General features: G+C 44.2%; 1 protein-coding gene across 7 annotated transcripts in view; it reads right to left on the bottom strand.

Annotated features, from left to right (window-relative positions):
• Positions 1–27053, bottom strand: part of CHL1 (cell adhesion molecule L1 like) — a 105478-nt gene that overhangs the window by 5708 nt on the left and 72717 nt on the right. For 4 of the 7 annotated variants that reach the window (XM_017747245.1, XM_017747247.1, XM_008643619.2 and 1 more), the window contains 17 exons: positions 23969–24100; positions 23241–23378; positions 22483–22594; positions 21650–21816; positions 19883–20048; positions 18571–18695; positions 16268–16369; positions 15863–16060; positions 14671–14741; positions 12123–12345; positions 10797–10912; positions 10436–10640; positions 10086–10208; positions 8467–8646; positions 2717–2878; positions 1952–2083; positions 1095–1167 (listed from right to left, as the gene is read on the bottom strand). In XM_017747245.1, coding sequence (XP_017602734.1) covers positions 1095–1167; positions 1952–2083; positions 2717–2878; positions 8467–8646; positions 10086–10208; positions 10436–10640; positions 10797–10912; positions 12123–12345; positions 14671–14741; positions 15863–16060; positions 16268–16369; positions 18571–18695; positions 19883–20048; positions 21650–21816; positions 22483–22594; positions 23241–23378; positions 23969–24100 — 2425 coding nt within the window. Of the gene's footprint in view, positions 1–378; positions 383–1094; positions 1168–1951; positions 2084–2716; positions 2879–8466; positions 8647–10085; positions 10209–10435; positions 10641–10796; positions 10913–12122; positions 12346–14670; positions 14742–15862; positions 16061–16267; positions 16370–18570; positions 18696–19882; positions 20049–21649; positions 21817–22482; positions 22595–23240; positions 23379–23968; positions 24101–27053 lie in introns of all 7 variants that reach the window. The other 3 variants (XM_017747249.1, XM_017747248.1, XM_017747250.1) reach the window with 3 other exon arrangements.

Below are 27053 nucleotides of genomic sequence, written 5' to 3'. Positions count from 1 at the left end.
CTCGCCTTTCCTCCTAATGGCACCACAGACAAGCAACAGGAACAGCCTGAACAGGACATTGGGGGGAACTGGGAAAACATTAAAAGATTACACAAAAAAACTAAATTAGGCCTCTGGATTAGGGACATAATTACTCAGTTACAGCCCTTGCTGCTGATGCCAACTCAGTGTCAAATCTTTGGCAATGTTATCTAAGGAAGGACAGAGGAATGAACCTGAAATTCACTTCTTCAGGATGGACTCAATTTGTGCATAATCAACACAGAAAAAAATTGTTACTTTTCTGCACAGGGCATTTGTCCTCAGAAAAAAAAAGACAAGTTTGGATTTTGGGGGGAAAGGAGGGGGTCAAAGTTATTAACCTCAGGGCTTTCTTACCTTTCTAAATATTTGTCCCATTAGAAAGCATTAAAAATTAAATAAAGATGAAATTATGCAGAAAAAAAAAAGCCCTACTCCAGTACAAATAATGTAGTATATATAAGTGGGATTTCAACAGCAATTTTGTGCCCTTAAGGCCAGCATCACCAGTTCTCCAGCATGGTTCTTGTAATTATGTCCTTTCCTTCATATCACAATTACATATTGCTTTAAGTTTTAGTTATTTTAAAGCAGCCAAAGTGATTATTTCAATTCTCCTACAGAGATTTCTGTAGTGAGGTTTGTTTGGGTTTTTGGTGTTTTTCACCATATTTCAAACTTTTCTTTGTTTTCTTCCCCAAAATGACCATTCCCCATTATTACATGATTTGGGTCTAAGTTTCAAAAACCCACTGAAGAATAGAATTCTATCTGTTGACTTCAGTGGGCTTTTCAGCATGACCCCAAAGTATCATATATATTTACATTATTCATACAATGCTAATTAAAAAAAAAGTGAAAAAAATCATCAATACATCAACATTTCCTTATATCCCAGCTTGGATGGATTGAATACCTTGATATTCCTACTCTTATCCACTCCTATGAGGTTTGCTTTGAAAATGAAAAACAGCATTAATTGCATGCCATAAAATGTCCCAAATAATGATGGCATTTGGAAAGAAACAAAACCCCAAGAAACACAAAGGCTTGTGAAAGCAGGTCCTATTTACCTATATTCCCCAAAGATTTCATCTTTTATTGATTGAGCTTCAGGATCTGGATGCAAATCTTCTTTTTCTTTCACTGTGCAAATAAAATAAAGGACAGATCTCTGTGTTGTGTTCTGCCATGGATTTTTCTTTTCCCAGGGGTAATGGGAAAACCATCTGCAATCACCTCCAGCCTGGCCTGGAGTTGGCTGGACACAACCTGTGAGCTTCCAAGAGTTTGGGACCATTCCCTAATTTATTAAAAGCAAGTATTTATAGCATCATGGAATGGTTTGGGTTGGAAGGGACCTTAAAGCCCATCCCATCCCACCCCCTGCCATGGGCAGGGACACCTCCCACTATCCCAGGCTGCTCCAAGCCCCAATGTCCAACCTGGCCTTGGGCACTGCCAGGGATGAGGCAGCCACCACCTCTCTGGGCAACCAGATTTCTACATCAATACATTCACTTAAATCCTTACTCACTGCTTGGAAAATTACAGAGTTAATTTTTAGCAAAATATTCCATTATTAAGCTGCCTGTGGAAGTTCTGTCCGTGTGTCCAGCAGCAGTTCCCAGGTGGAAAGCAGAGCCCTGCCAGCAAGGATCTTGGCCCCACAGCTGGATTAAATGCTGGAATATTCCAGGAGTGCTGGGAAAGGCCTTCGCAGGCTCTCTGAGCAGCACACAGCACTGCCTCACCCAGAGAGCACAGCTCCACTTACATACATTAAAATCCCCTCCGTGGATATTTATCAAAAGCTACAAATCCTAATTGGATGTTTGTGCTCGCGGCCTTGCGGCCCCCAGAGAGCAAACTCTGAAGGATGTTGGTCATTAACATGTGAACACAGGGAAAGGACAATAAATCCATTTACCTGAATATTTGCCTCCTTTATTTCTTCTGACAAAGCAAATCGTCAGCAGCAGCAGGGTGAGCAGGGCGATGGCACACATCAGCCCAATGAACCAGCCCTGGGTGGAAATCCCATCGTAAATGCCAGCGTAGGCTTGGGGAGATGGGAGAGGAGGAAAAAGGGAGAAAATTAATCAGAGGGAAAGGGCAGCACCCCACGGTAACACCAACACATCACGTTCTTCACTGGATCTTAATGGAATCACTCTATCGCTATTTATGGTGTTAACTTCAATGAGAGGCAGGGATGTGTCCAGAGTGTGACATTTGGGACTGGAGGGGAGCGTGCAGGTGACAAGGCACGACACAGACACTTGGCAAGGTGGCTCTGAGAGAGCAGTTGACTCACAGGATTAGCACCACACAGCAAAGCCGAGCACAGAGTTGTTAAGCCTCTCATGCAAAAGCTGTTTTGCGAAAGAGAGAGAGGTAAAAGTGCCCCCAATACGTGCAAATCACCAAACCGGCCACTTATGGGTTTTTTCACAGCTGCCCCCTCTCAGGTTTGTAAAGGTTTGGGATTCTTCCAGGCTGGTGTAACGCACAAGGCTCAGCCAAGGACCTGGGATGTGTTTGTGCTCCCACGGGATTCAACTGCAAGGGCCAACCTCAACCCCACAGCACAGAACGATGAGTTTGGGACACTCACACTGCACGAGATGGAACCTCGACATCGAATCACACGGCACAACAAACGTTCAGCACCTCGAAGGGCTTTGTGTCTCACCTCTCCCCCTGGTCTCAATTACATCTTCAAAAATGCTATTGTTATCCACCCAGTTCTTAGTCACTAGGCGGATTGTGTACTCAGTGCCAGGCTCAAGGGCCTCGCTGGGCTGAAACTTTGGGGTGGGCTTTAGTGCGTCTGAAATCTTGCTGCTCCCTTTACCTACGGAATGCACACATTCAAGGCATAGGGATTAATGGCATTCATGGAAAAAAAAAAGCCTAGGAAATGCACAGCTACAAATAACAGACAAATACAACACATCATTTTAAACATTTGGCATCAGGCAATCTGATTTTCCAAAGCAAAACAAAAACCCTGAAACATCCCCTGTTTGATTTTTGTTGTTCCATCAGATGAAATCAACAGCAGACTGGAGTAATGCTGATGTTTAGGAAGGGGTTTGTACATCTCCCAGGATGGAAGCTAATATTGATGGGGGATTATGGATCTGCTCTAACTAATGCGTGCTTAAAAAATTCCAGCTTGCAAACGGGCTTGCTTTGTATGGATAATCTGGGGTTTGATGCTGCTCCCATTGAACTGAACTCAGCAGGGAAGCACAGACAGCTTGTTAGCTGGATATGGAATCTTATATGTCTCCCAGAAAAAATTAACAGCGGGATTTCTACTCGCTGCTCTCCTGACAGTGATTTTCTGTGGCCTTTCAAATTCCACAGTGCCTGCACAAAGCACTGGTTTAGAAACAACTAAACAATTTGCCTGTCAATGGATATTTAGGCATTTAAGTGTTGCTGATGAGTTTAATATTTGATTAGGAGAAGGGGAATTCCAGTAGCTCTGGTTTTGGAACCTTGCTACTTGCAAAAGACCTCCTGTAACCCCTGAATGCATTCAGATTGTGGGGCATTAAATAAGATTTTTCACAACAGCTCTTGTGGAAATCAGGAACAACGACATTAGAGCAGTTGACAATCACTGCCTGGACATGAACAGCCTGCTCAGCAAATTCAGAACTGTGTGTGACATGGAAGGATCTCTTACAACGTGGGAGTGTCCCTGTCCTCGATGGCAGGAGAAATTTGGGGGGGCTGCACTTAATAAAAATAATTCTTGAATTGTTGTCAGTTGCCTGATTTGCCTGTTTTGTCCACAGCCATCCAAACTACATCTTGAGCACAAAGAATAATCTGGAAACCTCTTGGCCAATTAGCACTGACAGGAGAACAATGATCATTAATACTTCAAGTAGTAAATAAGCAAAGCAAGAAGCTGCTGGAGATTAAGGCTGAGTTGACAGCTGAAGGGAAAACAAGAAAACAGATTAAGATAAATCCAAGCACAGTAAAAGCAGCAGCTCAGGATAAGTTTTTCAAGGCAACTCTCCATGTGTTACAATAAGCAGTTAAATTAGCAGACCACTGGGACCCAGAGACAACACATCCAGCTGAAACACTGCTGATACTGAAGCACAGCTCATTAGCATAAATTAATCCATCCATCGGCAATTTTTGCTAAATGAAGTATGTGAAACCCAGCTATAGTTTTTAATCAAACTGCAAATTAAGCAACAGGATACCACAGGTACGTTTTAATTACATGGTCTAAAATCAAGGCATCAGAAAAATGGGAATATTACCCATAAAGGAACAGGAATGAACATGAACCTTCAACCCAGTGTCTGTTAAATATCATATAACACTTGTGTGTGACATGATAACCACATGATCCGAAGTGTTCACACCACCAGCCTCCTCAGGAAGGATTTTCCTGAATTCCTGGGAAGCAAATCCTAAACCTTGAGCTCCTGGTAGGTGGTTTGTGGTGCATATTCTTAAACCAACTTAACCAGTCCCACTCTGCCTCCTACTCATTCCCAGCTTGTGGCAGCCTCTTCTTTCTGAACCATCAGCTCTTTAGAGAAGCAGAAGAGGGAAGTGAGATGGCTCAAAAAACCCCTTTTTCTGTCCACTTATTGCTCAGCTCTGTCTGATGCTGCAGCTGCCACTGCCCTGGCACATGGAGCAGCTCAGGGCTGGGATGGACATCCTGAGATGAGGATGAGCCCAGCCTGACCTGGCACTGGGGATTTACCAACAGCTCTCCATTTATCATCTCCTAGCCCAAAACACTTTTTTTCCTTTAAAACTCAGAACAGGTGTCCAGTGCTGGGTGATTATGAGGTTTCTTTCCATGCCATTTCTTCCTGGTCTGTGTGACACACTCGACATGGGCCCTACAGAGGAGAAAGCTTTGCTAACGGGGGTGAGTTTGGTGGCTGGAATAGAAAAAGCACTGTGGCCTCCTGAAAAATAAAAGCAAAGACACACAGATAAGGAAAAGCTCCACATTCGGGAAGGCCAGGAACATACTGAAAGCTGCAGGAATTAGCTGCAGAAAATTGAAAGCAGTTGGGTTAGGTTTTTAATCTCCAATAAGGGAGAAGGAGCATTAGTAATAAAGGCGTATCACCAGCACTTTTCATCTTCCCCCACTATTTATCAGTCCCACCACGGGACTTGCATGAACATTAAACACTGAACTGCAATTTCACAATATTCCTACTGGGCTCCAAGATTTATGAGGAGAACGGAACACACATTTTTTATAGGAGCTTATGGTATATAGGGAAAAACAATAGAAATCACCCCCAAAGACTTTCCAGAGTGTTCTCCAAAAGTTAGCACATCTGTTAGAAAATATACTTATAAAAAAAACCCTGGCAGTCTAAGAGCTAAGTACTAATTGTGGGCAGCATCTTAATTTATGACCATACCTGTCTAAATACATCTGCTGCAATAAATGCAAAGTTGAACTTTTATTAATTTTACCCTGCTGCCTGGCTATTAAAAATGTATAAATATGCATCACAAGTATCCTTTATTTTCAGGACTTTTTTAGTGCAGCAGGTATTTCATGTTAAATTTGGATTATTTTAGGCTACAGAGATTAGCAAACCTGTAAAGTTTGTTGAGAAGAATTTATAGGTGAGGCGGTGATCAAGAAATTTTCACCAATTTCATTAGATTTTCTTGATTCTGAGCAAATAGGGTTTGCTGCCAACAGCACCAGTGGTTGCATATGGGAAAGGCATTTTATTATTCCTTTTCCACTGTGCCTATGGCAAAAGAGAGCTAAACCCCCATGTCTTGTTCCAAATGGTCCTGAAGGATAGGAGCCTCTCCCTAAGATTTTCCAAAAGCCTTTGGGAATTACATGTCAACGGCCACTGGAATATAATGAAACTGGTAAACTTCTATTTCCTGGCTTCTCTGGAGAATAAACCTACAACTCTGTGGCTTCATGTGGATGAATTTCTCATTAATGCTTGGATTTCTGAACACACAATGATAATTCTCAACATGTAATACGTGTTTGGCAATCCCTGAGCAACGCTGGTGACAAGATGAAAAGGAGCTTTGTGTTAAAGAAGGGCTGCTACATTAAATTAATCTTTTCACTTCTGTAAGAGCATTATTTTGTGTTATGTTTCTGAGGGCTAATGATCTTGGGGAAGTTGACATTTTCAAGGGGAAAATTAATTAGTTTGGAGGTCATTTAAGAAATAGTGCCTGAAAATACGAAGACAGAGATTATAATCATTTTCTAAGAACAACATACCTTCTTCTGTGGAGTGAAACCAAGATGAAACCACAGAAATCAAACTATTATTTATTTTTCAATACAATCCAAATTCCCTTTTGCTCAGGTTCTTCATGATTGTCCAGAGTATTTTATCATGAAATAATAAACATCTTAGGTTGCCTATCAGGGTTTCATATCTGAGTTATTTTCCCTGCACAGATTTGTTTTCAGTGATGCTACACAAATCCCCTCACATATTAAATAAAGATATTCCCTTTTCTTTCTAATTCCAGACAGTGGTAGCAGGGATAACTGCAAATAAATTAAAGCAACAGCAGTGACGGAGATCAAGTAAAAATAACCAAAATGTGAATGAATCCAGAGCTGCCACCTCAACATCTTCACTTTCCTGGCAGAATGCATTGTGAAATTCTGAAATACCCACAGCAAAGGCTGAATTGCAGCAGTGGAAGTTTCTAAAGCCTTAAAATGAACAACAGGAGCTTTATGGGTTTATTATTAAACTGGAACAGAGTGTTATAGAATCACTGAATCAACCCCCAAAGAAACGTGGAGTGCTCCATCACGGAGTTTCATTTCAGAGGGCACCACATTTTATATCTGTCATTTACGTGGGTCATTTGAAATTATCAACTTTGACTTCTGAAATCACTCTCCTCCTTCAAAAAGAGAGATTGTTTTAATTTTGAGCAATTGCCTCAGTCCCCAAACCACAGCTTAAAACCCCAAGAAGGTCAGTGAAAAGCATGATTTTTTTTTCAGCCTATCATGTTTAGGTGAAAAATATCTGAACAATTTAGCCAGCAAATAATGACACAGAACTCCAATGGCACCTCAGTGACAGATGCAGTGCCCTAATTTAGGGTGGCTTGAGAAGCACCAAGGAGCACACATAAATCATGGAACCGAACCCTTGCAGCTTTTATTAATTATACTACTCTAGTCTAAGAATATTTCACAAGAATCAGGTGTTGCCACTGCTGAAACAGAGTTTAGGAAAGTAAAGAAAGAGAACAAAATGAATGCCAACATCTCATAAACCCTGACAAGGTTATTCCAAGAAGTTACACACTTTCAAGGAGTCAAACATGTTATTCTGGTCGCCCAATGAAGGCCAGAAAAGGCAACTAATGAGGGGAAATATGGTCAATTCTGAGCTTGGAAAAAAAAAGACCTTTTTCTTTCCTTAATGAGGAATAAATTCTGTATCATGGTGATTAATAATTGCTGCCAGGTGAGTACCTGTAACCTACAGTGAGACTGGAGGCCACAAGAGAGTTGAGGAGTTTTACTGCTTGAGAGAACAAATGGCAGTTCCTGACTGGATCTTGAACTGGGACACAATGGTTTTAAGCACTTTTCAACTGTTTTACCAGTAACTGAAAAGAATTCTGCAACTTAGAAGTCCAACAGCGCATGGACCATTTTTCTATTTTACATCAACATTGCTGCAGACTGTTATCTTTGCTAAAAATGATGTGGCCAAGACTCTTTTGCTTATCACATTCTCTTCTCCTTCCCTGGGGTAAGTGCACAGCAATGGTTTCTGATTGATACCAAGGAGCTGCTCCTCGGTATTGTGGAGTTCTCAGACTTGCTGAGCACAGTACATTTTATTTCATTTCAGCTGAAAGATGAGCCATCATGGAGTGCTTGGGATTTTCCTTTAAATCATTGAACATCAGTGTTTCAGCACAGGGTGTAAGTGGCACACAAATGTTCACTCCTGGTCTCTGATAAAATAATCATAAATAATGGAGCAAATGCAGTCAACTTTATGGTTATCTGGATTTTCCATGTCAAACAGCTGCCCCTGATGCTGCTGGCAGTCCCCCACCTTCATGCATGGGCAGAATTTGTTTTTATAATATTATTGAGAACAGATTAGCTGTATCTTCAATTTTCTGTTCATGCCTGAAAGCAACTCACTTATTCCAGCATGGCTTAAGGAGTTGGTGGGTGGGAACAGAAATAGGATTGCACAGCAAAAGGAAACAGACGAGCTCTGCCTTCCTGAAAAACACCACGGCCACATTAAAAAGTCCCATTGACTGCTCTCAAGGCAAGGAAAACAAATCCATCCCCCCTAACTACAAAGGAAACGCCAAGCCTGGATTATTCCCGCTAGGTTTGTCCACAATGGGTGGAGCTCCTCCACACCAAAGCAGACTGTGTGAACTTACTGCCTTGGGCCAGCGTCAGCCCCTCCTCGGTGGCCGCCTTCCCGCAGCCCTTGGCCGTGCAGGCCTTGGCGTAGAACTTGTACTTGGTGCTGGGGCTGAGCCCCGCCAGCCGCCAGCTCAGCGTCGAGCGGTTGGTGATGCTCACGTCGCTCACGGGGCCCACCTCGTGCGTCTCGTTGACTGCAAGGGAAGAGCACCTCGGTCAGAGCCAGGAAACGTGTCCTGAGCACCGCCAGGAGGGAGCACTCCGCAGGGAGGGGGAAGGAGGGAGGCTGGATGAGTGTATCTGCCCTTCCTGCCGGTGTTAAAACGGGATTTACGTCCTCCGTGTGCATCTCGCGGCGGCTGGTGAGCTATTACTGCTCTTGAAAAGCTCTCTGATTGCATGTATGCACAGCCTGAGTGGGAGGTAACAACGACTGTCTCCTAGATCATTAAATATCTATGAATTGCTCCTTGCTTCGCTTCCAAACATCTGCAAACTTTTACCAGCAACTTAGAGGGTGGTTGGTGTGCTGTGAGCTGCTCTGCCTCCTCAGAGCTGGCAGCTGAAGGAGGGGTTGTGAAAAAATTGAGGGAGAATCTTATAAATATACAGAAATATCTGAAGGGAGGGGTCAGAAGATGGACCAGGCTCTGCTTGGTGGTGCCCAGCAAAGGGCAGAAACTGATGCCCAGAAGTTCCACCTGGACATCAGGGAGAACTTCCCTGTGTAATGACCGAGCACTGGAACAGGCTGCCCGGGGAGATTGTGGACTTTTTCCCTCACCGGGGATATTCCAGAGCCACCTGGACACACTCCTGTGCTGTGGGATGACCCAGATGACCCTCGGTGGTCCCTTTCCAACCAGAACTAGTCTGTGATTCTGTAAATAGATCCACTCTATTTGCCTGTAATCAGCAAAACCAAAGGGAAGACCCAGACTCCAGACCCTGTTGGCAAAGGCAGCTGAGCAGTTCTGCTATCAGCAGAGAGAAGTGAAAAGCACATGGGTGGGTTTTTTTTATAAAAAGGGCACTGACTCATCCTTTTCCACCCTCAAAGAACATAAAAAATACATTGAATTATCACCACACCACACAACTGGTGTGGCAGTCTGGGCCAACTCCTGGGTCTTGCCTGACATTGTCTTTGTTTCTCATTTCTTTCCTAGGCAAGAAAGAAAGAAATCCCCTGGTACTTGCTTGTTTTCAGTGGGATTACTCAACACCATGACTCAGGTGGTTCTTTGCGTTTCTGCTGAGGCACCTTAGGGGGAGAGAAGCTCCCTGACATAATGTGCAGATCTATATTAATGTGGCTTCACAGAGTGCTCTCATCACAATTCACTTTGTATTAAATGAGTTTCACCTCAGTAAAATGCACCTACGATTTATGGGTCTTTTTAACCACTGCATTAGGTATAATTTGCCAAGATGAAATAATTGAATCAGCCCATAAATGTGCGACAGGGAATGGCAGCAACGGGAGCTTCCCTGGGAGAAGTGCATGGAAAACTTTCAGCTCTGGGAGCTGGCGGCAGCCTGCCCTCTGGTAGCCTCTGTGCACATCACACCAGCGAGTTTTCCTTAACTGCTCCTGCCTCAGTTCTAGACTCAAAGCAAACAAGGCACATACTTATCTGGTACTGCAGAATGTAGCCAGTGAGATGGCCATTGGCTTTCTTGGGAAGTCCCCAGGACAGAGAGACCGAGTCCTGGTCAAAGTTCAGGATCCTGAGAAAACGTGGTTGTTCAGGGACTGGAAGACACAGGGATGAGCTTTCAGAGGAGTGAACAGGTCTGTCCCTACAAATTCTTGTTAAATGAGGATACAATTTAGCTCAACACCCACAGCTTCCCTTTCAAGTGAAGGGTTCTGTGAATAGCGGAGTTTTTACAATCACCTTAAATAAGGAATCAACTCACCTTGTCACAAGGACAATTTCAATTTATGTCCCTCCATCCCATATTTTCCTCTTGTCTTACCTCCTTCTGGAGTTTCAAACACCACGGGGGAGCTCTCGGGGCCATCTCCTCTGGAGTTGAAAGCCAAAACTGTCAAGCGGAATTCACTGAAGGGCTCCAGGCCAGGAATCATCCCATAGTTCCTGTCTCCTACAAACGTTAGGAAGTGTTTCTCGGGGTGATGCCTCTTCCCATCCAGCATGCTTTTTGTTTTCCACCAGCTGACCTGCGTGGAGATTGGGATTTCTGTAGCAAATTATGTTGTATGGGGCTGAGCATGATCATGATCTCTCTCACCTTCCCAAAATTGAGAGATTGCAATCTGGGACTCATGTAATACTTTATTCAACTATATACAAATATTTATAGAGAAATTTGTAACCTTGTAGCCTCTTAAGTGCCCACGAACTCTGTCCCTTGGTATCCCAAACCAGAAGACTTTGACCAGGGTGCTGTTCACAACCTCCACCGACACGCCCGAAGGAGCAGCATCTGGAACTGTAAAAACAAAAGTCCCAGGTGTTAAAGACTCTTCCAAGAGCCCAGATTCACGCTGTTCACAGCTCCAGGGCTTGGCGTGCCAGCTCCAGCTGTGCCACTTCACGCAGTCTCACTGCAGGCAAGCAAAAAGCCATTCCACCTGCATCCAGTGGGTGGAATGGGCCAATAAACATTATTTTTCCATTGCAGGGTTTTCTGCTGAGGGTTGGGATACATGTGCACTGGGACACATGAATTTCTCTACCAGTATTTATGATTTCCTGTTTCAAGCAATGCTTACAGCAGTGAGAAGAATAAAAAAATGATTAACACAGCACTCAAGAAGGCAATCATAAAGGTTTTCTTTATAATCAATTTCATTTTACAACTCAGCTCATTAAACAGTAGGATTTTAATCACTGCATAACACAGAGAGTTATTACAGTGCCTGAAAAAAGGAGGCCTTGATCCACTGACAACTGAATTGCAAGGAAGATTTTCCACTGGTAGATACAAAATTAGACTCATCACATACAGACAAAGAAAATAAACATGCTGTGGAGTTTCTTTCTTCTTGTTCTCACTATTCACCAGCTCTTCTGCACCAGCAAACCTTCCTGTTCCCACCTCTGGGTGGGCAGTGGGCATTCTCCTGTCTGACCCACTGAGTCCATTTCCAGCACTGAAACTCCAGCTGGGAGCCCTGGAAAGCCGTGGGACAGAAACCCAGGCTGGAGAAGACAACGCGTTCTTCAAAGACTCATGGACAAGGTAACACCAGCACACACAGGAATGTGGCACTGTCTGTGAATTCACTTAAACACCCAGTGCCTGCGAGTTTGTCCCTAATTGTCAGAATATTTAACTTCTGACAGTGCTGAACTGTTGGGTCAAGCCTCAGAGAACACAAAGATTTTTTTTCCCACCAAGTACGACACGACTGCTACACTTCAGAGACTTCTCATGGACTGTGGCCTTCAAACAAGTACCCAGACTAAGCCAACAACTGAGATTAATGAGAGCACAAGTGACCTTTCCAAAAAAACCCCTCACGCTCCAGCAGGCTGGCATCCAGGCACCCAGCACGGGTCATGTCCATGCCTCATGGAGCCCCTCAAGCTGAGCACTGGCATTCCAGCAGCTTTGGGCTGCCTAATCCATCACTCCCCACCTGAGAGTTCTGCAGCACAAGAAACCCCCATTTTACAGGAAAATTCCTGCCACTCACCATCCTCTCCTGAATATCCAATGGTGATGTTTGGTTCTGGGCCAGATCCTAAATTATTCACTGCCTGGACTTTGATCTCGTAGGGCACGAAGGTGGGGACGTTCCTCACGCTCAGGGAGTGTTTCTTCACCAGCTCCTCGTTCCAGTCGGTCTCGACGCCCCGCTGCCTCCAGCTGACTTTGTACTCCAGCCCTGGCCCGTTCCTCTCCATGGGCTTCAGCGGCTGGGAAAAGTTAAAAAAAGATCTTGTCTGCCTTTGCTGTAATCACAGAACAGCAGCTGAAGGGGGGGGGATAATTCTGGAATGTGTCTTAGAACACTGGGAGGCAAAAGGGGCAAAAAACCCCAAGCTTTGCCTTTTTGCTGTCATTTTAATTTGAACATGACTGGAATAACAACATCATGACTTCAAGAGAAAGGAGGGTGAAAGGCTTGGATTAAAATCCAGGTTAATTGCTAGGAGCCATATTTCTGCATCCTACACACATCAGGTTTTGTTTTGCCACAGGTTTTCCTGTGTGATGTAAAACCACACGCCTTCAGCACAACTAAATTGCATGGTTTGGCATAAGGCCATGTGTGTGCCTTTTAGCAGAGATAAAATTTGCATTTTATCTTAGAATTTTATGTAGCACAGCAAGGTGGGTCATTAAAATTTAGGTTTGTTCTAACTACACACCAAATACTTGAAATTATGCCTGGACATTTAATATGCAACTGCTGGTAAACCACTCTGCTTTTACCAATCAGCTGGAGAATTCATCCCAGCAGGGCTTCCAGCTAATTAACATGAATTTATAAAATATTAGGAGATGTATAGCAATAGCTTTTCATGAAACATCCTCAAGTTGAGTTTATTTCTCTGAAAATGCGCTACATTAATAAATAAAATTAAATAATCACCTACCCTACCAAAAAAGCTGAGGGTTTATTTCAGTCCACTGAAACAGCTGTGGGTGTTTCCCCATCATATAGTCTGCTTTTAATAATGGTTAAATATATGTAAATATGAAATATATAATAGCTGGTTTGTATCCAAGAGGTCTGACAGGAAACAGCTTCAAACACCAGCAGAAAGTGATGCCCCATTGATGCTCCTCATGCATGGGAAAACCTAAATTTGGGGGATCTGCAAAAATTCCCCTGATCTGCTCTGCTCTGAGGACCTTTGGGATGTCTGTGGCAAAGGAATTGGAACTGGGCAGCTTTCTCACAGGCACCACCTCTGTGGCACAGATCCCAGGGAATGGGATTTGCAAGAGAAGCTGGAGAAGTAAAAAATTCCTCCTAAAAAATGATTTCTCATATAGAGTTAAATTGTAGAACTGCTTGACTCTTATTTTGATCTCCATTAATGCTGCAAATCCTTGGCTGGAAATCCAGTCACTAAAGCTCAGCTGGTCTCTTAATCCAAAATAGGCAGATTAACATCATTCTGCAGCCTTTGTCTGTCAGAAATAGCATGTGCAGTGCCCAGCAGTTCCTCTGAAAAGCACACAGGAAATGCCAGAAATAAATGAATATCCTGTTTAACAACATTTTAATGATACAACAAGATTCAACAAAGCCTTCCCATCCCATTCTCTCCTTTCAGGCTCAGCTTTCACTTCCACTTTTGCCCTGTCTAAGCCGTGATTATGAACTTCCTGGTGCTCAAAGATGTGTTGGCCATCCCAGTATTTCCCAGTAACTGTACTGCGTACTAAAACTCTGCATTTCATTGATTCATTGAATTTGGAAAAGACCCCCAAGGTCATTGAGTCCAACCTTTTCTGAGAGGCAGGACTGTCTTCTCTGACCTTGGGCTAGAAATCCCACTCAAATCCAGCTCCATGGATCTTGAGGGCCATCTCCTTTTGGATGCAATTATACCCCAAACCATGAGTCCACACTGAGGAAACATTTGTTGTTCTTTGCTGGGAGCAGCAGATTGAGGAGTAAATCTCATGCAAATTGTGTGCAATTCCAGCCTCAACAAAAACCTGCTTCCTTCCACAGTTGTGGATATTTGTGCTAAATGAAGGAATACATAATTCAACTGCTGGCACAGAAGCTCGAGGCTTAAAACCCAGGAAATTCAAAGTCTGGAAACCATACTCAAGACTTCCACATAATTCCTTTGATGCACATCACAGGCTTTGGAGGTTTATCCACATTCCTTTAGTTCCTGGTGTAAAAATTCAAACTCACATTCTCTTGGACAAGGGATCTGTGGTGTTTTTAAACTTCCAGGCTGGAAGGGCAGAAGCCATGAGCCACCCCTCCCCTCCCTGGGCCTGGCTGGTAATTTTAATTGCAGAGCAGGGTAAGACCACAATTACTTGAAGCAGTTTCTTGCATACAAGAAGCAGGGAAGAGCAAATTTTGGGATATTCTCACTATGCTTTACAGGACTTCCATATTTTTTTACATAACCTGTGATGTCAGACATAAGAAACAGTCTTCTGAAACCGAAAATGATACTGAAAATCCAGAATGCATTTAAGTCAAATTCCCCTTTCAGAAGAGTAAAGGGTCGTTCCTATAGGATTTGCTAATTGTGCCTTACCTCCCATTTCATCACCATCTCATTGGGCTCGGAAGCTTCGACTCGGATGTTCTCTGGGTTTTTATCTGGAGCTGAAACCACACAGGTGACAGGGTTAGTTTGCACATCCCATTTATTGGCACTTAGCATTTAAGTGCCAAAAAGGATGTGAAATTCCCCTATTAGTGACAGGCACTTAAACAAAAAGCATTCATGAGATGAATTACTTGGATCAGCAAAGCTGATGGGACCCAAACACGGCGTTTATGCAGTTTGGATTCCTAACTGCCCCTGTTGGTTGGAGCCACCAGCTAACATGGAACTGTGACTTTTGGATTTGAGAGCACCAGATGTAGGGGGATTAGGAGGGAGAGATTTTTCTCCCTGTGGGGGTAGCAAACAGAAGGTGCATCATTAGAGGGACATACACAGCTGAAAAGCTGAAGGACCTGGAATTGGAGTAAATGGGGGAAAAAAGAGAAAAAATGCCAAGGAATGCAAATGCTGTGCTGAACAGTTGGCCTCTAAAATGACTTTCAGGGAGACATTTTCTGCCCCAGTGAATGCTCTGTAAATGAAGATTTTTGACAAGCTCAGTGCTCTTGAAAGGCTCCCTGTAAACCCAGCCCTTCTCCAGGGACTGCTTGTCCATGGAGGACTGCAAAGTGTGGAAAATCAGCAGAGTGGGGTGCTGGAGCTGTAGGAAAACCCAGAAGTGTGGACTCCTCCTTTTGGCATCCTTGGGAATTTTATGCAGCACACCAAGTTCGGTGATTAAAATTTAGATTTGTTTTAAGTGCACATCAAATACTCAAAACAACACTTGGACATTTGATGTGCAACTGTGGACTGCTCTTTTTTACCAGTCGCTGAAGAATTCATCCCAGCAGGGTTCCCATCTCATTAGTATCTATAATATCAGAACATGGCTTGTCACAAGACATCATCCAGCTGATATTATCTCTCTGAAAATGCACTGCTTTAGTCAATACAGTCAATTTAAATGGCCACCTGCCTCACCAGAATTGCTGAGGGTTATTCCAGTCCACTGAACCAGCTGGGGGTAATTCCTACTTTTAATAATCCCTGAGGTTGCCACTGAGCAGTTCAAGCGACCCTGATATCTTCACGCCCTCTGGAGCACGGGAGGGCACAGATATTCCCCAAAAAACACTGAAAATACTAATATTTGGGAAACCAGAGCCAGGTTTACCAGCTGGAGGGGTTGCATAACGCAGGGATGGTTTGCTGGGCTGGCTCCTGCCCACGGCGTTCACGGACACCACACGGAACTGGTAATTCACATACGGGGCCAGGGACAGCAGGGCCGTGGTGTCATCCCCTGGCACTCTGCTGAGCTCCTGCCACCTCCCCGGCTCCCAGTGGTTCTCTTCAAACTCTATAATTGATTCTGGGCAGGAAAAGAGACAAAAAACAAAGGAAAAAAGATAAAAAACCAACTTAGTGTGAACAGCGTGGGTGGAAATGAACTTACAACAAATGAACTGTCATATAAAGTGATTAAACCTGGCCATCAGCAGGGTTTGTGTCCTGTGACAACCAGGATGTGCCACAGTTCTGAACAGCACCAAAAATTATGCTGAAAACCCCTTCCTACCATTAACAGGGCTGTTGTGGCTGGCCCCAGCTTTCCAGGAGAGTCGAACGCTCCGGTTTTGGTTTTCCGAGAGCTGGAGGTCTTCTGGTGGGTCAGGAACATCTGAGAAATAAAGAAGTGTCAGGAGAACAGCAAGGTGTTTCTGTTTGTCCTGTAATTTTCCAGAGGGTTAGAAGAGCACAGTCAGTGAAGACAGTGGTGAAACACCTGCTGATTTCAAAATGGACAGACTGAGGAAAGTGGGAATTGCTTTGAAAGATCCATTTTCTTACAGAAAGCCAGGCTGAATCTTCTGGTGCTGATTTTTCCCTTGTAAACACAGCATCCTTCTCTGATTTATCTCCCTCTACCCTCACTGCTGTGCTTGCAGCAAGAGATTCTTCTTTCCAGATCAGCCCCAGGATCTATTTAATCATTAATGGTATCGACACTGCTCTGAGCAGGACGTTGTGTCAGCATCACTGGGATTTACCCTGGGACAAACCAGAGTGGGAGAAGGTGACTCAGCTCTGGAAGTTATTGAGCTTGGCCTTTGAGGGTGTGAGTGAAAGGAGAACATTCATTATCCCAGCCATGGGGATCTACATTAATGGGAAACTGGGAAATTCACTCCCTGCCAGCTCAACTAATGCTGCCCCAACTAAACTTTTGGCTGACAATGTCATTTCTTACAGAAAAACCAGTGACTTCCACCACCAAGACCATCCTTGTCACTGTGAAACAAATTCACTGTGTTTGTACTGGTTTTTTTAAATTACAATACTGAGTTTTCATCTCAGGGTACATCAAGAAGTCAAAAAGTTTATATTTGGAATTTTTTTTTCCTTTTCTTTGCATTTCTTTCCCGATTTCTCTGGTACCTGGGGAAAATCAGGAAAGCACAGTTTAATCTACAGGCATTTTGCTGTTCTATCCTCAGAGCATAGCTGGTTAACATTAAAGATATTAATTTAAAGATGGTGATGGTGCATCTTACAGATACTCAGCCCTCTACCTGTTCATTAAACACACAACAAATACTTAGAATTATTCTAACAGAATATTTATTTTACTCTTAGTTGCCCCTATTCTGATGTCTCCATCTGTACCATATTTAGTTCTTCAGTCATCCCACAAGTCCTTGATTGCCAAAACCTGAATTTTTCACTTGGAAAATAACAGATGTTATTAATTCACCCAGACCTTTCTCACATACAATAAACAAGGGAAAAGAGCACAAAACTGTTTTTCTTCTTCTGCAAACCACCTTTTTAAAAGGAATAAAGTGCTTTATGAAATTTTCATAAGTGAAGCAACAAAGAGTCTACAAACATTTTGAATTATACAGCACTGAAGGACACAGCACCATAAATAATGCGCACGGCATCTTCCTAATTTACTATTTACTGAAAAATATCACTCCTTTAAAGTGGAAAAACATCTTGAAGGGCAGATTGACTTACTCCTTGCTGCAGTCACTGCCAGCAATAAATACAAATGTAAAATGAAGCAAAATTAAATGTAATTAAAATGACGCAAAGCTGTCAGAGAATCACAAAATCACAGAATGGTTTGGGATGGAAGGAACCTTGAAGATTATCTAATTCCAGGCCCCTGACATGGGCAGGGACACCTTCCACCAGACCAGGCTGGCCAAAACTGTGACCACAAAGCAAAATTTTGGCTGTTGGCTGCTGCCCTTGGGTGCCATGGGTGCACAGCACTCCACAAGTTCACCCTCTTAATTCCAAGTGGTCCTTCAGGGAGGGATGCAGGTTGTGAGGATGCTCATGCAAGGCCAAGCTTCAGACCACGGCGGGTCAAGGTTCTTCTCTGCTCTTTGGCCCTGGACAATCATTTATGCTCAGGTTCACAGAGATAATGAATCCTTTCAGGTGCTTAACTCTCACTGATCTTCTGAGGAGCTGCACATTCAAATATTGGCCTGATGGCCTTCAAAAAATTGTCCAATTCTTGCGCAAACCTCCAGCAAAGTGGGGTGAAGGATTGACCAAAGACTTCAAAGCAGCAGCAGAGCCATTCTTAATATGCTCTTAAACCTTCCAGCCTGGGCAACTCCTGTAGCCACTGAACTGAGGCAAAAATACTGCCTCATCTTACTGCAACAAAGATGAAAATAAATTGAGTTTGTGTCAGCATCGCCATTCCTGGAGATAATGGACAGCACAGCTGAGGTTAAGGAGTGAGAGGCTCTGTGAAATTGGGTTATTGAGGCTCTGTGAAAAGAAGCAAAGAGGCAGAAGAGCTGCAGTGGCAATTTCTGCTGCAAGGAGCTGTTTCCACAGTGGGAAAATCGACCTTACCCAGAACGATGAGCTGCGCCTCGGCCTTGGCAGTGTCCAGGGCAGTGCTGGCCACACACATGTAAACTCCCTGATCCTCCAGGAGCACGCTGGATATGAACAGGGTATCCTTGTCCAGGACTATCCTGCAGGGCCAAAAAAAAAAGGTAATAAGGATGAGAAGAATTTCTAAGATGAATATGGCACACAGACGTTGTTCTCCAAAAAAACCGTTTGTGAAAGAACTTGGCACAGGACATTTTCATTAAATAAAATAACACTGGGCCTGTTACATTAAAATGTAATTGTGGCTCTGCTCTACACTGTGCTGAGGACTATTATTTGTGTTTTGTGGCAATTTAGCCTCTGTGGCTGGAGGCTGGCCTGTCAATCCTGCTCTGAAAAGAACCACATGGAGATGCACTGCATGAGCGTCTGGGACATAGGATATTGGCACGTCATTAATGAGACAAATATATGGGGTTTATGATGGAATTTTTTAAAAGGTTGAGGGCAACTGAGCATTCCCAAGGCACTTGTGTCATGTACAAAGCACCAGGGAAGCTGCCATGAATCCAAGGACATGGACTCTGGGGCAGACACGGCATTTCCATGGCACTGCCTGCCCTCTCTACCAGGGCTCCACGGGATTTTCAGCCTCTCCAGCACTGCAGTATTTAGGAAGCCATCTCTCTCCTGTGGTAATTAATAAAGACATCTGACTGCCCCCTGTGGGACCCCTCTTATGGCGTAAAGGCTGAGCTCCAACCCCTTGAGGCCAATGGAACTCTGGAGGTCAATGGAAACCCAAAAACAGGGCAAAATTCAGCCTGGACCTGGCAAATCCTAAGCTCACGTGTAGGAAAAATTCATTGCAGAATCCCTGAAAGCTGTTTTTCATCACTTCAACATTGCAAAGACTTTTTTTTCGACCAAATAACTGCAAACTGTAGGAAAATGCTGGTTCCACTGAAGTGGAGAAACAACCTGCACTGGGGTGAGGGCTGTGTTTTTGGGTTGGGCCAAAATTTACGCTATATATAAAATATATATATGTATTATATATATTTATTAATATATAACTTTATGTGCTGCTGTGATGGTGAGAGAGTTAATAAACCCCAAAACCACTTGGCTCAAATCTCACAGCGCTGCATTTATATTTAGCTGTGTATAAAATGCAGATCTCTTGGCACATCGCATGAAGAATTCTTTGCAGACATAAATTTGCATTTCAAGCTATTAAGGCTCATGTTTAATGAAACTCCTGCTCCAGCACCACACCAGATTATTCAGCTGAGATCAAGAACAGCCTTGTTCCTTCCCCACTCACCTGCCACCCTCCGTGCTGTTGACTGGCAGCTCATCTCCATCCTTCCTCCAGGATAATTTAAAACTGTGTTTCAAGTGGGAATCGTACTCAGCCTGGCATTTCAATAAAATTGAATGTGATTTCAGCACTCGGGGGTTCTTCGGAGTAACAACAAGTTTTGTAGCGTCTGATTGATCACAGAAAAACACTTTGATTAGGAGAGAGAGGGACTATTACATCAAATTTTCACCAAGCACTTCATCTATTCAAATCAACCTCATGGAAAAATATTTTTTTTTTTTTTTTTTTTTTTTGTTATATATACAAACATTTGAAGTGAAGGATGGTGGGGTTTGAAATAGATATTTGCCAGGATTTAATTTTTTTTATCTTGAAACTTTTTTTGATCTTGAAATATTTTGTATCTTGAAACATTTTTCAGTTCGCTCCAAAGCAAAGGGCTCCAGAAAAAACAATCCACCAAAAAAATCCACCAAAAAAAAAGTTACAGGTGAAAATCCTTGTTAGCAGCCTGTCATTAAATGGATGATAGAAAAAAAAGGCTTGAATATGATTTTTATGTCTAACTGCCATTTGAAATAAGCTTTGGTAATGATCCAAGAAAAATTACAAGCTTATTAAAGTCAAGTGAGAAAAAATTATTGCAATCAAGTTTGTTCTTTTAATTGACTGTAATGTGAATGCAGAAACAGATGAATAAGTAAGAAGAAAGCACTAAGCTAAATTTATTTCTGCAGTGAAATGTTGCTCTGTGAGAATTTCATTGTACATTTTCATGTTTATTATCACTGTAAAATTCACAAAGCCAAGGGAGTGGGTGGAAATGGAACACAAAGAGTGGGATTTTTCCTCAAGTTTGTCACAGCAAACCTACATCAGAGAGCACTTTAGAGGACTTTGCTAATTGAGTATTTAAGGGGCTGTTTTATTGGCAAGCCCTAAATCCTGAGTAAATTTGTAGAAAACCCACTAAGTGCCACCTGCGTGCTCAACAGGAGCTGCCCACTTCCATCACACCCTCCAGGGAAAACCCCTCCTGCCAGCCAAGCACAGAAATCCCTTCAAACAGAGCTGCAGCGCAAGGGATGGAGCTAAAATTTAGAAGTAAACACATCTGAGGAATTTTTTTTTGCTCTGTTTACAAATATTTATCAGCAAACAGGCAAAAAAGCCCAGGGCAAAATCCTTAAACCAGCAGCACCCCCAACTTATCCTGCAACGTGCTTGGTATCCACTCTGGGAGTTAATCCAGTCTGGGATGTGCCTTCTGATCAACAGATGGGAAGGAGTTTTAGGGAAGGGAGAATCTCACAGCTGAGGGAGAAGCAGGAGCACATCTGGATCAACAAGGACCTCACCAAGCCCAGGAGCACAGGGAGGGCTCCCAAGGGTCAGCCAAGAACCTGCCTTGAGTGTAACAGGGCCAGTGGCAAAAAGGAGGGACAATCCTTTCAAGGTAATGGAATTGATGGATGTGCAAATTGCACATTTTTGGTGGCTTGTGCAGCTTCTGCAAGCATCCAGAAGAAAGTGAGCACCATGTGTAAGCATGGAGAAATCCAGCTGTAAATTTGGGACTATTTTAAAGGCTACATACATATGTGACCTGTCACAATTTCAGGTTGCAATATCCAGAGAATTCCTAAATTTACAGAATAAATCTGCACCCTGGACCAAATATTTACTCGTTACATATTTCCCGAAGAATTGCAGACATCAAACCTTAGCAGTTGTGAATTATTTTTCTGTTCTCAAGCGAGACCTCACCCCTTATATCCAGATTAGCAGTGATTGCTCTTTTCCCCACAGAATTTGCAGCCCAGCAGGCGTAGGATCCCGAATCCTCCTTCTTTGTGTCCCTGATCTCCAGCGTGCCGTTCTTGTGTAACTCATAGCGTAATGCCGAAAGGGGCTCTTTGCTGTCATCCTTTGTCCTAAAGATGAGAAAAACAGGTCTGGGTTACTGCAGGAAGTGTTGTTTCAGGACTAGGGGTTATTGCAGGGGAATTTTGGGACTCGGCTTTGCCACTGAGCAATTAAAGTCAGGATTAGTGAGACACTTTATCCACGTGCAGCAAATCATAAAGGGACTTAAGAGTCCTGCACACCAAACCCACAGTGTCTAAAAAGGTCTCTAAAATACTCTTTAATCTACAGCTGCCACCTGCAATTTTATTGCACCTGTCACCTGCTATGACAACCCTGTGATTTCCAACCCTATGGAAGCATGTCCAGGTAAATGAGTTCTGTAAGTCACTGTGTTTCCACCTCAATAATAGGTCCAAACTTGAAGAGTTGCCAGCATTAAACTGATGAAGCTGCAGCAGGATCTGGCTATAAACGGCATGGCTTTGCTTAATTTATAGCCTGGCACTTGTCTCATGCAGGTATTGGGGACTTCCAGGAACTCTTTTCTTCCAAACCAGTTCTTCAGAATTCTTAAAAGTGCATTTAAACACAGAAAACTTACATTATATACGGTTCTGTTACAGACTTCTATTCTTAACTCCACAAAATAATAACCAGCAGACTTTTCAAACTTGTGTGAGCCTGTAGGAACTTGTTTCACATGGAAAGAACCCCAATTCCCAGCATCTCACCATCTGATATCTGCTGCAGGTGAGGCAAAGATGTCACAGTGCAGGAAGGCGCTGTAACCCACGACTGTGGCGTAGTTTTCCCCATCTGAGGTCAGTATCAGGGGGGCAATATCTGCAGGAGGGAATGCAAGGTGAGCACACTGCATTTCAGAACTGGGAATGTAAATATCAGCCCTGCATCATCCCCTTTTCCAGCAAGGATGAAAGGCTGAGGGGTTTAATGAGAATTTCACAGCTGTTTGGAAGAGTTGCACTGAGCAACTGAGCTCTCGTAAGCTTCACTGACAGAGGTAAGAGGGATTTACTGCTGGACATGTCAGAAATCGAAACATCCAGGAGAGAAAATAGACCCAGTTCCGCTGCCTCCGGAGATGTTTTTTTATTAAATAAATTCCCCTCACTCCCTTTCTTCAGACTGAGCATCACAACTGAAATCAAAGATTAAAACTACACTTAATAATTCAAAACCAGAAGTGTGGTCACAATACAATCCCCAGTGGTTCCACTATGTTTGAATTCAGGTTTTTGAGCCCAACCACAACCATGTTTTTAAAGTATATCAAAGCTCAGGAGTGCCTGTGCTAAGCACATAACACTGCCCATGGTAAAACTTGTTGTATAAATTTGGACAATATTTCTTAAAATCTGGGGCCAGTCCAAAGGAACCATGAGATGGTGACAAGCCCCAGGCTGCTCTGAGGATTCAGCCTGGGGGTGTTGGATGTGATCTCTGGGAGGGGACAGCCTGGGAGACTCACTGAGGACGTTGACGTTGGCACTGGCCAGGATGGTGCCATGCTTGTTGGAGGCCTCACACTGGAACACGGCGCTGTCCTGCAGCTGCAGGTTGGTCAGGCTGATCTCCCTGGTGGAGATTCTCCCTCGGAAAGTCCTGCCTGGAAAACACCAGATTGTGTCAGGAGCTGGAGGAACACCGTGACTGGGGCTTTCCCAGGCTCTCCTCACTGCTTGGAAGCCAAAGGAAAGGACATCTTGAGGATCAAACCAAGACCTTGCCCAACAGCTGGTGAGTTCCAGGGCCCTGCCTTTGCCAGCAGTCCCGTGGCCTGAGGAAAGTGCTCCAGAGCACCAAATTCCAGTAAATTCCCCACAGAGACTTTCTAAAATTATAATAATAACAATAATAGTGCTACACCAGTGCTCTCCAGCCACTTGGGCTTACTCAGGAGCACAAAGGAGCCCTCTAGCTGTCCCAGATCCCCAGAAGATGGGAGAGTTACAGGAGAGGCAGAGGCAGCACCTCAAAGGTACCCATGCTCCACACGTGCAGCGTTCACCCCACCCTCTTCTAGATGCCACTTAAATATTACCTTATTTAAGTAAACAAACATTAATCGTATCTAAAGAGGTGCCAAAGCAGGCATCACCCAGTGCGTTAGGACTTGTGGGCCCCCTCCCACCGGGTGCCACACAGGCACATCCCACTGGACACGGCCTGGAGCAGCACACCGGCCCCTGCACGTACCATCGATGGGCATCCCGTTGAGCTTCCACTGGATGCTGGGCTCGGGGTTCCCGATGGCCTCGCACAGCAGCACCAGGTTGGTCCCCACGCTGTAGACCCCACCTTCGGGCTTCTTCAGCCACTGGGGAGGCTCTGGGAAAAGGGACAGGGCAGGGATCAGTTGCAGCCCAGCGTGTGCCTCTGCTGTAGCCGGGATCCTCCAGGAGATGGCAAACGAAGCCAACGCTTCCCAGCCGCTCCTCGCAGCCCAGCCCGCGGCTGAGCTGCATTCCTTCTATTCCCGATGCCGGGAAAGGTAAACTCAGGATCGGCACACACCAGTCCTGTCCCCTTCAGGCCTGCTGAGTGTCCGGCAGGCGGAGGAACGGGCAGTGTTTATCCAAGTGGAAAAGGAATGCACGCGGGAGGTGAGAGGCTGGGAAGGAGGGAAAGGATCAGTGTCTCCACAAGGACCCTCAGAGGTGACTGACGTTTATCAAATGAGGCGAGACTATTACAGCAAGGCAAACAAGGTGTAAATACCCATCCAGCTCAAATCTTCCTCCCTAAGCACGAGCAAGAGGCTCCCACCGCCTTTCCCGGGAGCTGACAGAGCTCCAGGACAGGGCTGATCCACCTGCCCCTCTCCCTGTGCTAGGAACTGCACCATCACCCCGATTTCCTGTTTTTCCATCGTGTATCCAGACCAGAGGCTGATCCGTAACACGTTTAGGAATGGTAGAACATTCTCTCATGGCTGGGGATGAGAGGTTTGGGTGCCCACAGGGTGGTGGTAGAGGAGCAGCCATGTGCGGCTGCGCTCCCGTGCTCTTCCAGCTCTGGGAAACCTCCTCTGCAGAGCAGCCCAGGAGCATCAGGTACCCAAACCTCGTTGGGAAAACACACCCATAATGAGGGAAGGGAGATGAAGGGGAGAAAAAGAGAATTTATCTCATAAATGCCTAATTTACTGACTGAACGCAGGTCCCTGAGCCTTCAGTGGACAGCCTCAACCCGAAACACAACCTTGAATTCATCATTTCCCCTTGAAAGGCACCAAACGTAGAGATTTTAACACCAGACCTGATACTGCCTTTTCTGCAAGTGCTGAACAGCACACTGGGCCTCTTTCCTTACTAGGAAAGGAGAGCTAATGTAGGCAAACACGTGAGGATTCATTAGTTAATGCTCAGAAAATGCTTTGAAGATTAATAGAGCTGTTGCCTGGTAATACAGCAACAGATGTTATCAGTGAGATATGCTCAACCAAAACATCAGTGCTCACACTCAACACAGAAATACTGAAGTCAAATTCAAGCCACTAAAGCTTATTTAAAATGATAAGATCATCCCATTTCCTTCACACAGCAGAGATTCTCCTACCACCATCCTCACTCAGTGCCACCTCCCGTCCCACAGTGACATGACCACATCTGTCCAGCTTCCTGGGATTTGGCTCCATGGAAAAACTCTGCAAACATTTTGGTTTTGCAGATCTTTTTCCTTCTCTCTCATATATATCATGGTTTCATCAGAAAAAGACGAGTCAAAGGCATGGAGGTGAAAAGGTCTCTAGCAGTCCTGATTAAAGGGTTGATTTGGAATTTTTCCTCTAAATCTGCCACAAACTCAGTACCTGAGACAGGATATTCCTTGTTTTGGAGACACCAGGCACAGGTTGAATAAAAACCACCTGGAATATCCCTTCCTATCTCCACCTGTGCCCACACTCTGGAAATGTGAGCTGATATTTGGTGTCACTGCTTTCCTTTCCCAGCACGGAATTGCTGTGGGTGCTCCAAGGAAGTGATGAGGCTGTGAAGTCAGAGGCAATGAGATTTTGCCAGGTGTGAAATGCAATTTCACAGGAAGGCTGAGGAACCTCTTTCCACGTGGCAGAGGTGCTGTACCGCTTAAAGTATACAAAATACAACAAAATATACACGTATTTTTTAGCAACTCCAAAATCCAGGGGTTGGATAATCAAAGAGTTAATCTGGAAGGGCAAATATTTCCCTGCATCATTTATTCTTCCTGGTAAGAGTAATCAGTTTTCTCCTTCTGACTGATTTATGTCTTTATGGGAAATACTGACAGATCCAGAAATGAAAGTGATCTCAAATGGGCATCTCCTGCATCCTTCTGGAGCAGAGCAGGATAATCTCCACCTAAAACATCCACTAAGGATCCAAACGTTCCCCTCAGCCTCTTCCATGAGTAGAACAAATCTGGGACATCTAACCAGCTTCTGCCCTGCTGCAGTTCAACTCTCCCATCTTCCATCACCCCCAGGGAACTTGGTGGAGAAACTTCCATTCCTCTGCAGGCCGTTGTGCATTCCCCAGATGTAATTTTTCCTAAATTAAAGATATCTGTATTTTTTCCCCTCAGATACCACAATTCTGAGCTCTGTGACCATCCCTGTGGCCTTCTCCTGACCTATCCTGAACAAGTGCATGATGTAAACCTGATTACTTTAGGTGAGGCCGTCGCAGTTCTCAGCAGTCTCTTACACCACCACTTTTTTTATACTTTCCAGGCTGATTTTCACCTTTTCTGCCAGACTAACACTTCCCAGCGATGCTCCCCGTGCCACGCAGTGGATTCTCTGGATGAACCCAACCAGGCATTTCCCAGCCTGTGCTGATGAAGCCAATTAGTGCTGCCTGGTGAGAATTGCTCTGCACTTGTGCTTACTGAAGCCCGTCCTTTTTATCCCACACCACGTCCCCAGTTTGTCAAGTGCGTTTCAAATTCTCCTCACATCTTCCCAAGGGCTGGGGATCCATCCCACTCCAGGGCCAGCAGCAGCTGCTGCTGTTACCACCTTGGGCTCTGCATCCCTGTTGGAGCAATTTTCCAGTGAAACAGAAAGTTTGAGCCTGATTAAAACACCCGGTTCTGCTTCTGCCTCCCATTAATTTAATCTCTTTTCTTTTTCTCTGGCTGAGTAATAAAAGTATTATGAGACAGAACTGCAAAGGCCCTTAGCTATTACATCATTACTATAATTAATCATTATATTGTAACAATTATTTCTATTAAACCCCATCTAGGAGCCTCAACCAAGATCAAAGTAACTGTAGATCATTGTGATCCTGCAAGG

The sequence above is a fragment of the Corvus brachyrhynchos genome, unplaced genomic scaffold (assembly GCF_000691975.1).
Source record: "Corvus brachyrhynchos isolate BGI_N302 unplaced genomic scaffold, ASM69197v1 scaffold91, whole genome shotgun sequence".
NCBI classification, from domain to species: domain Eukaryota; kingdom Metazoa; phylum Chordata; class Aves; order Passeriformes; family Corvidae; genus Corvus; species Corvus brachyrhynchos.
Note: the sequence above shows the minus strand (reverse complement) of the source record. Positions and strands in the feature narration are given on the sequence as shown.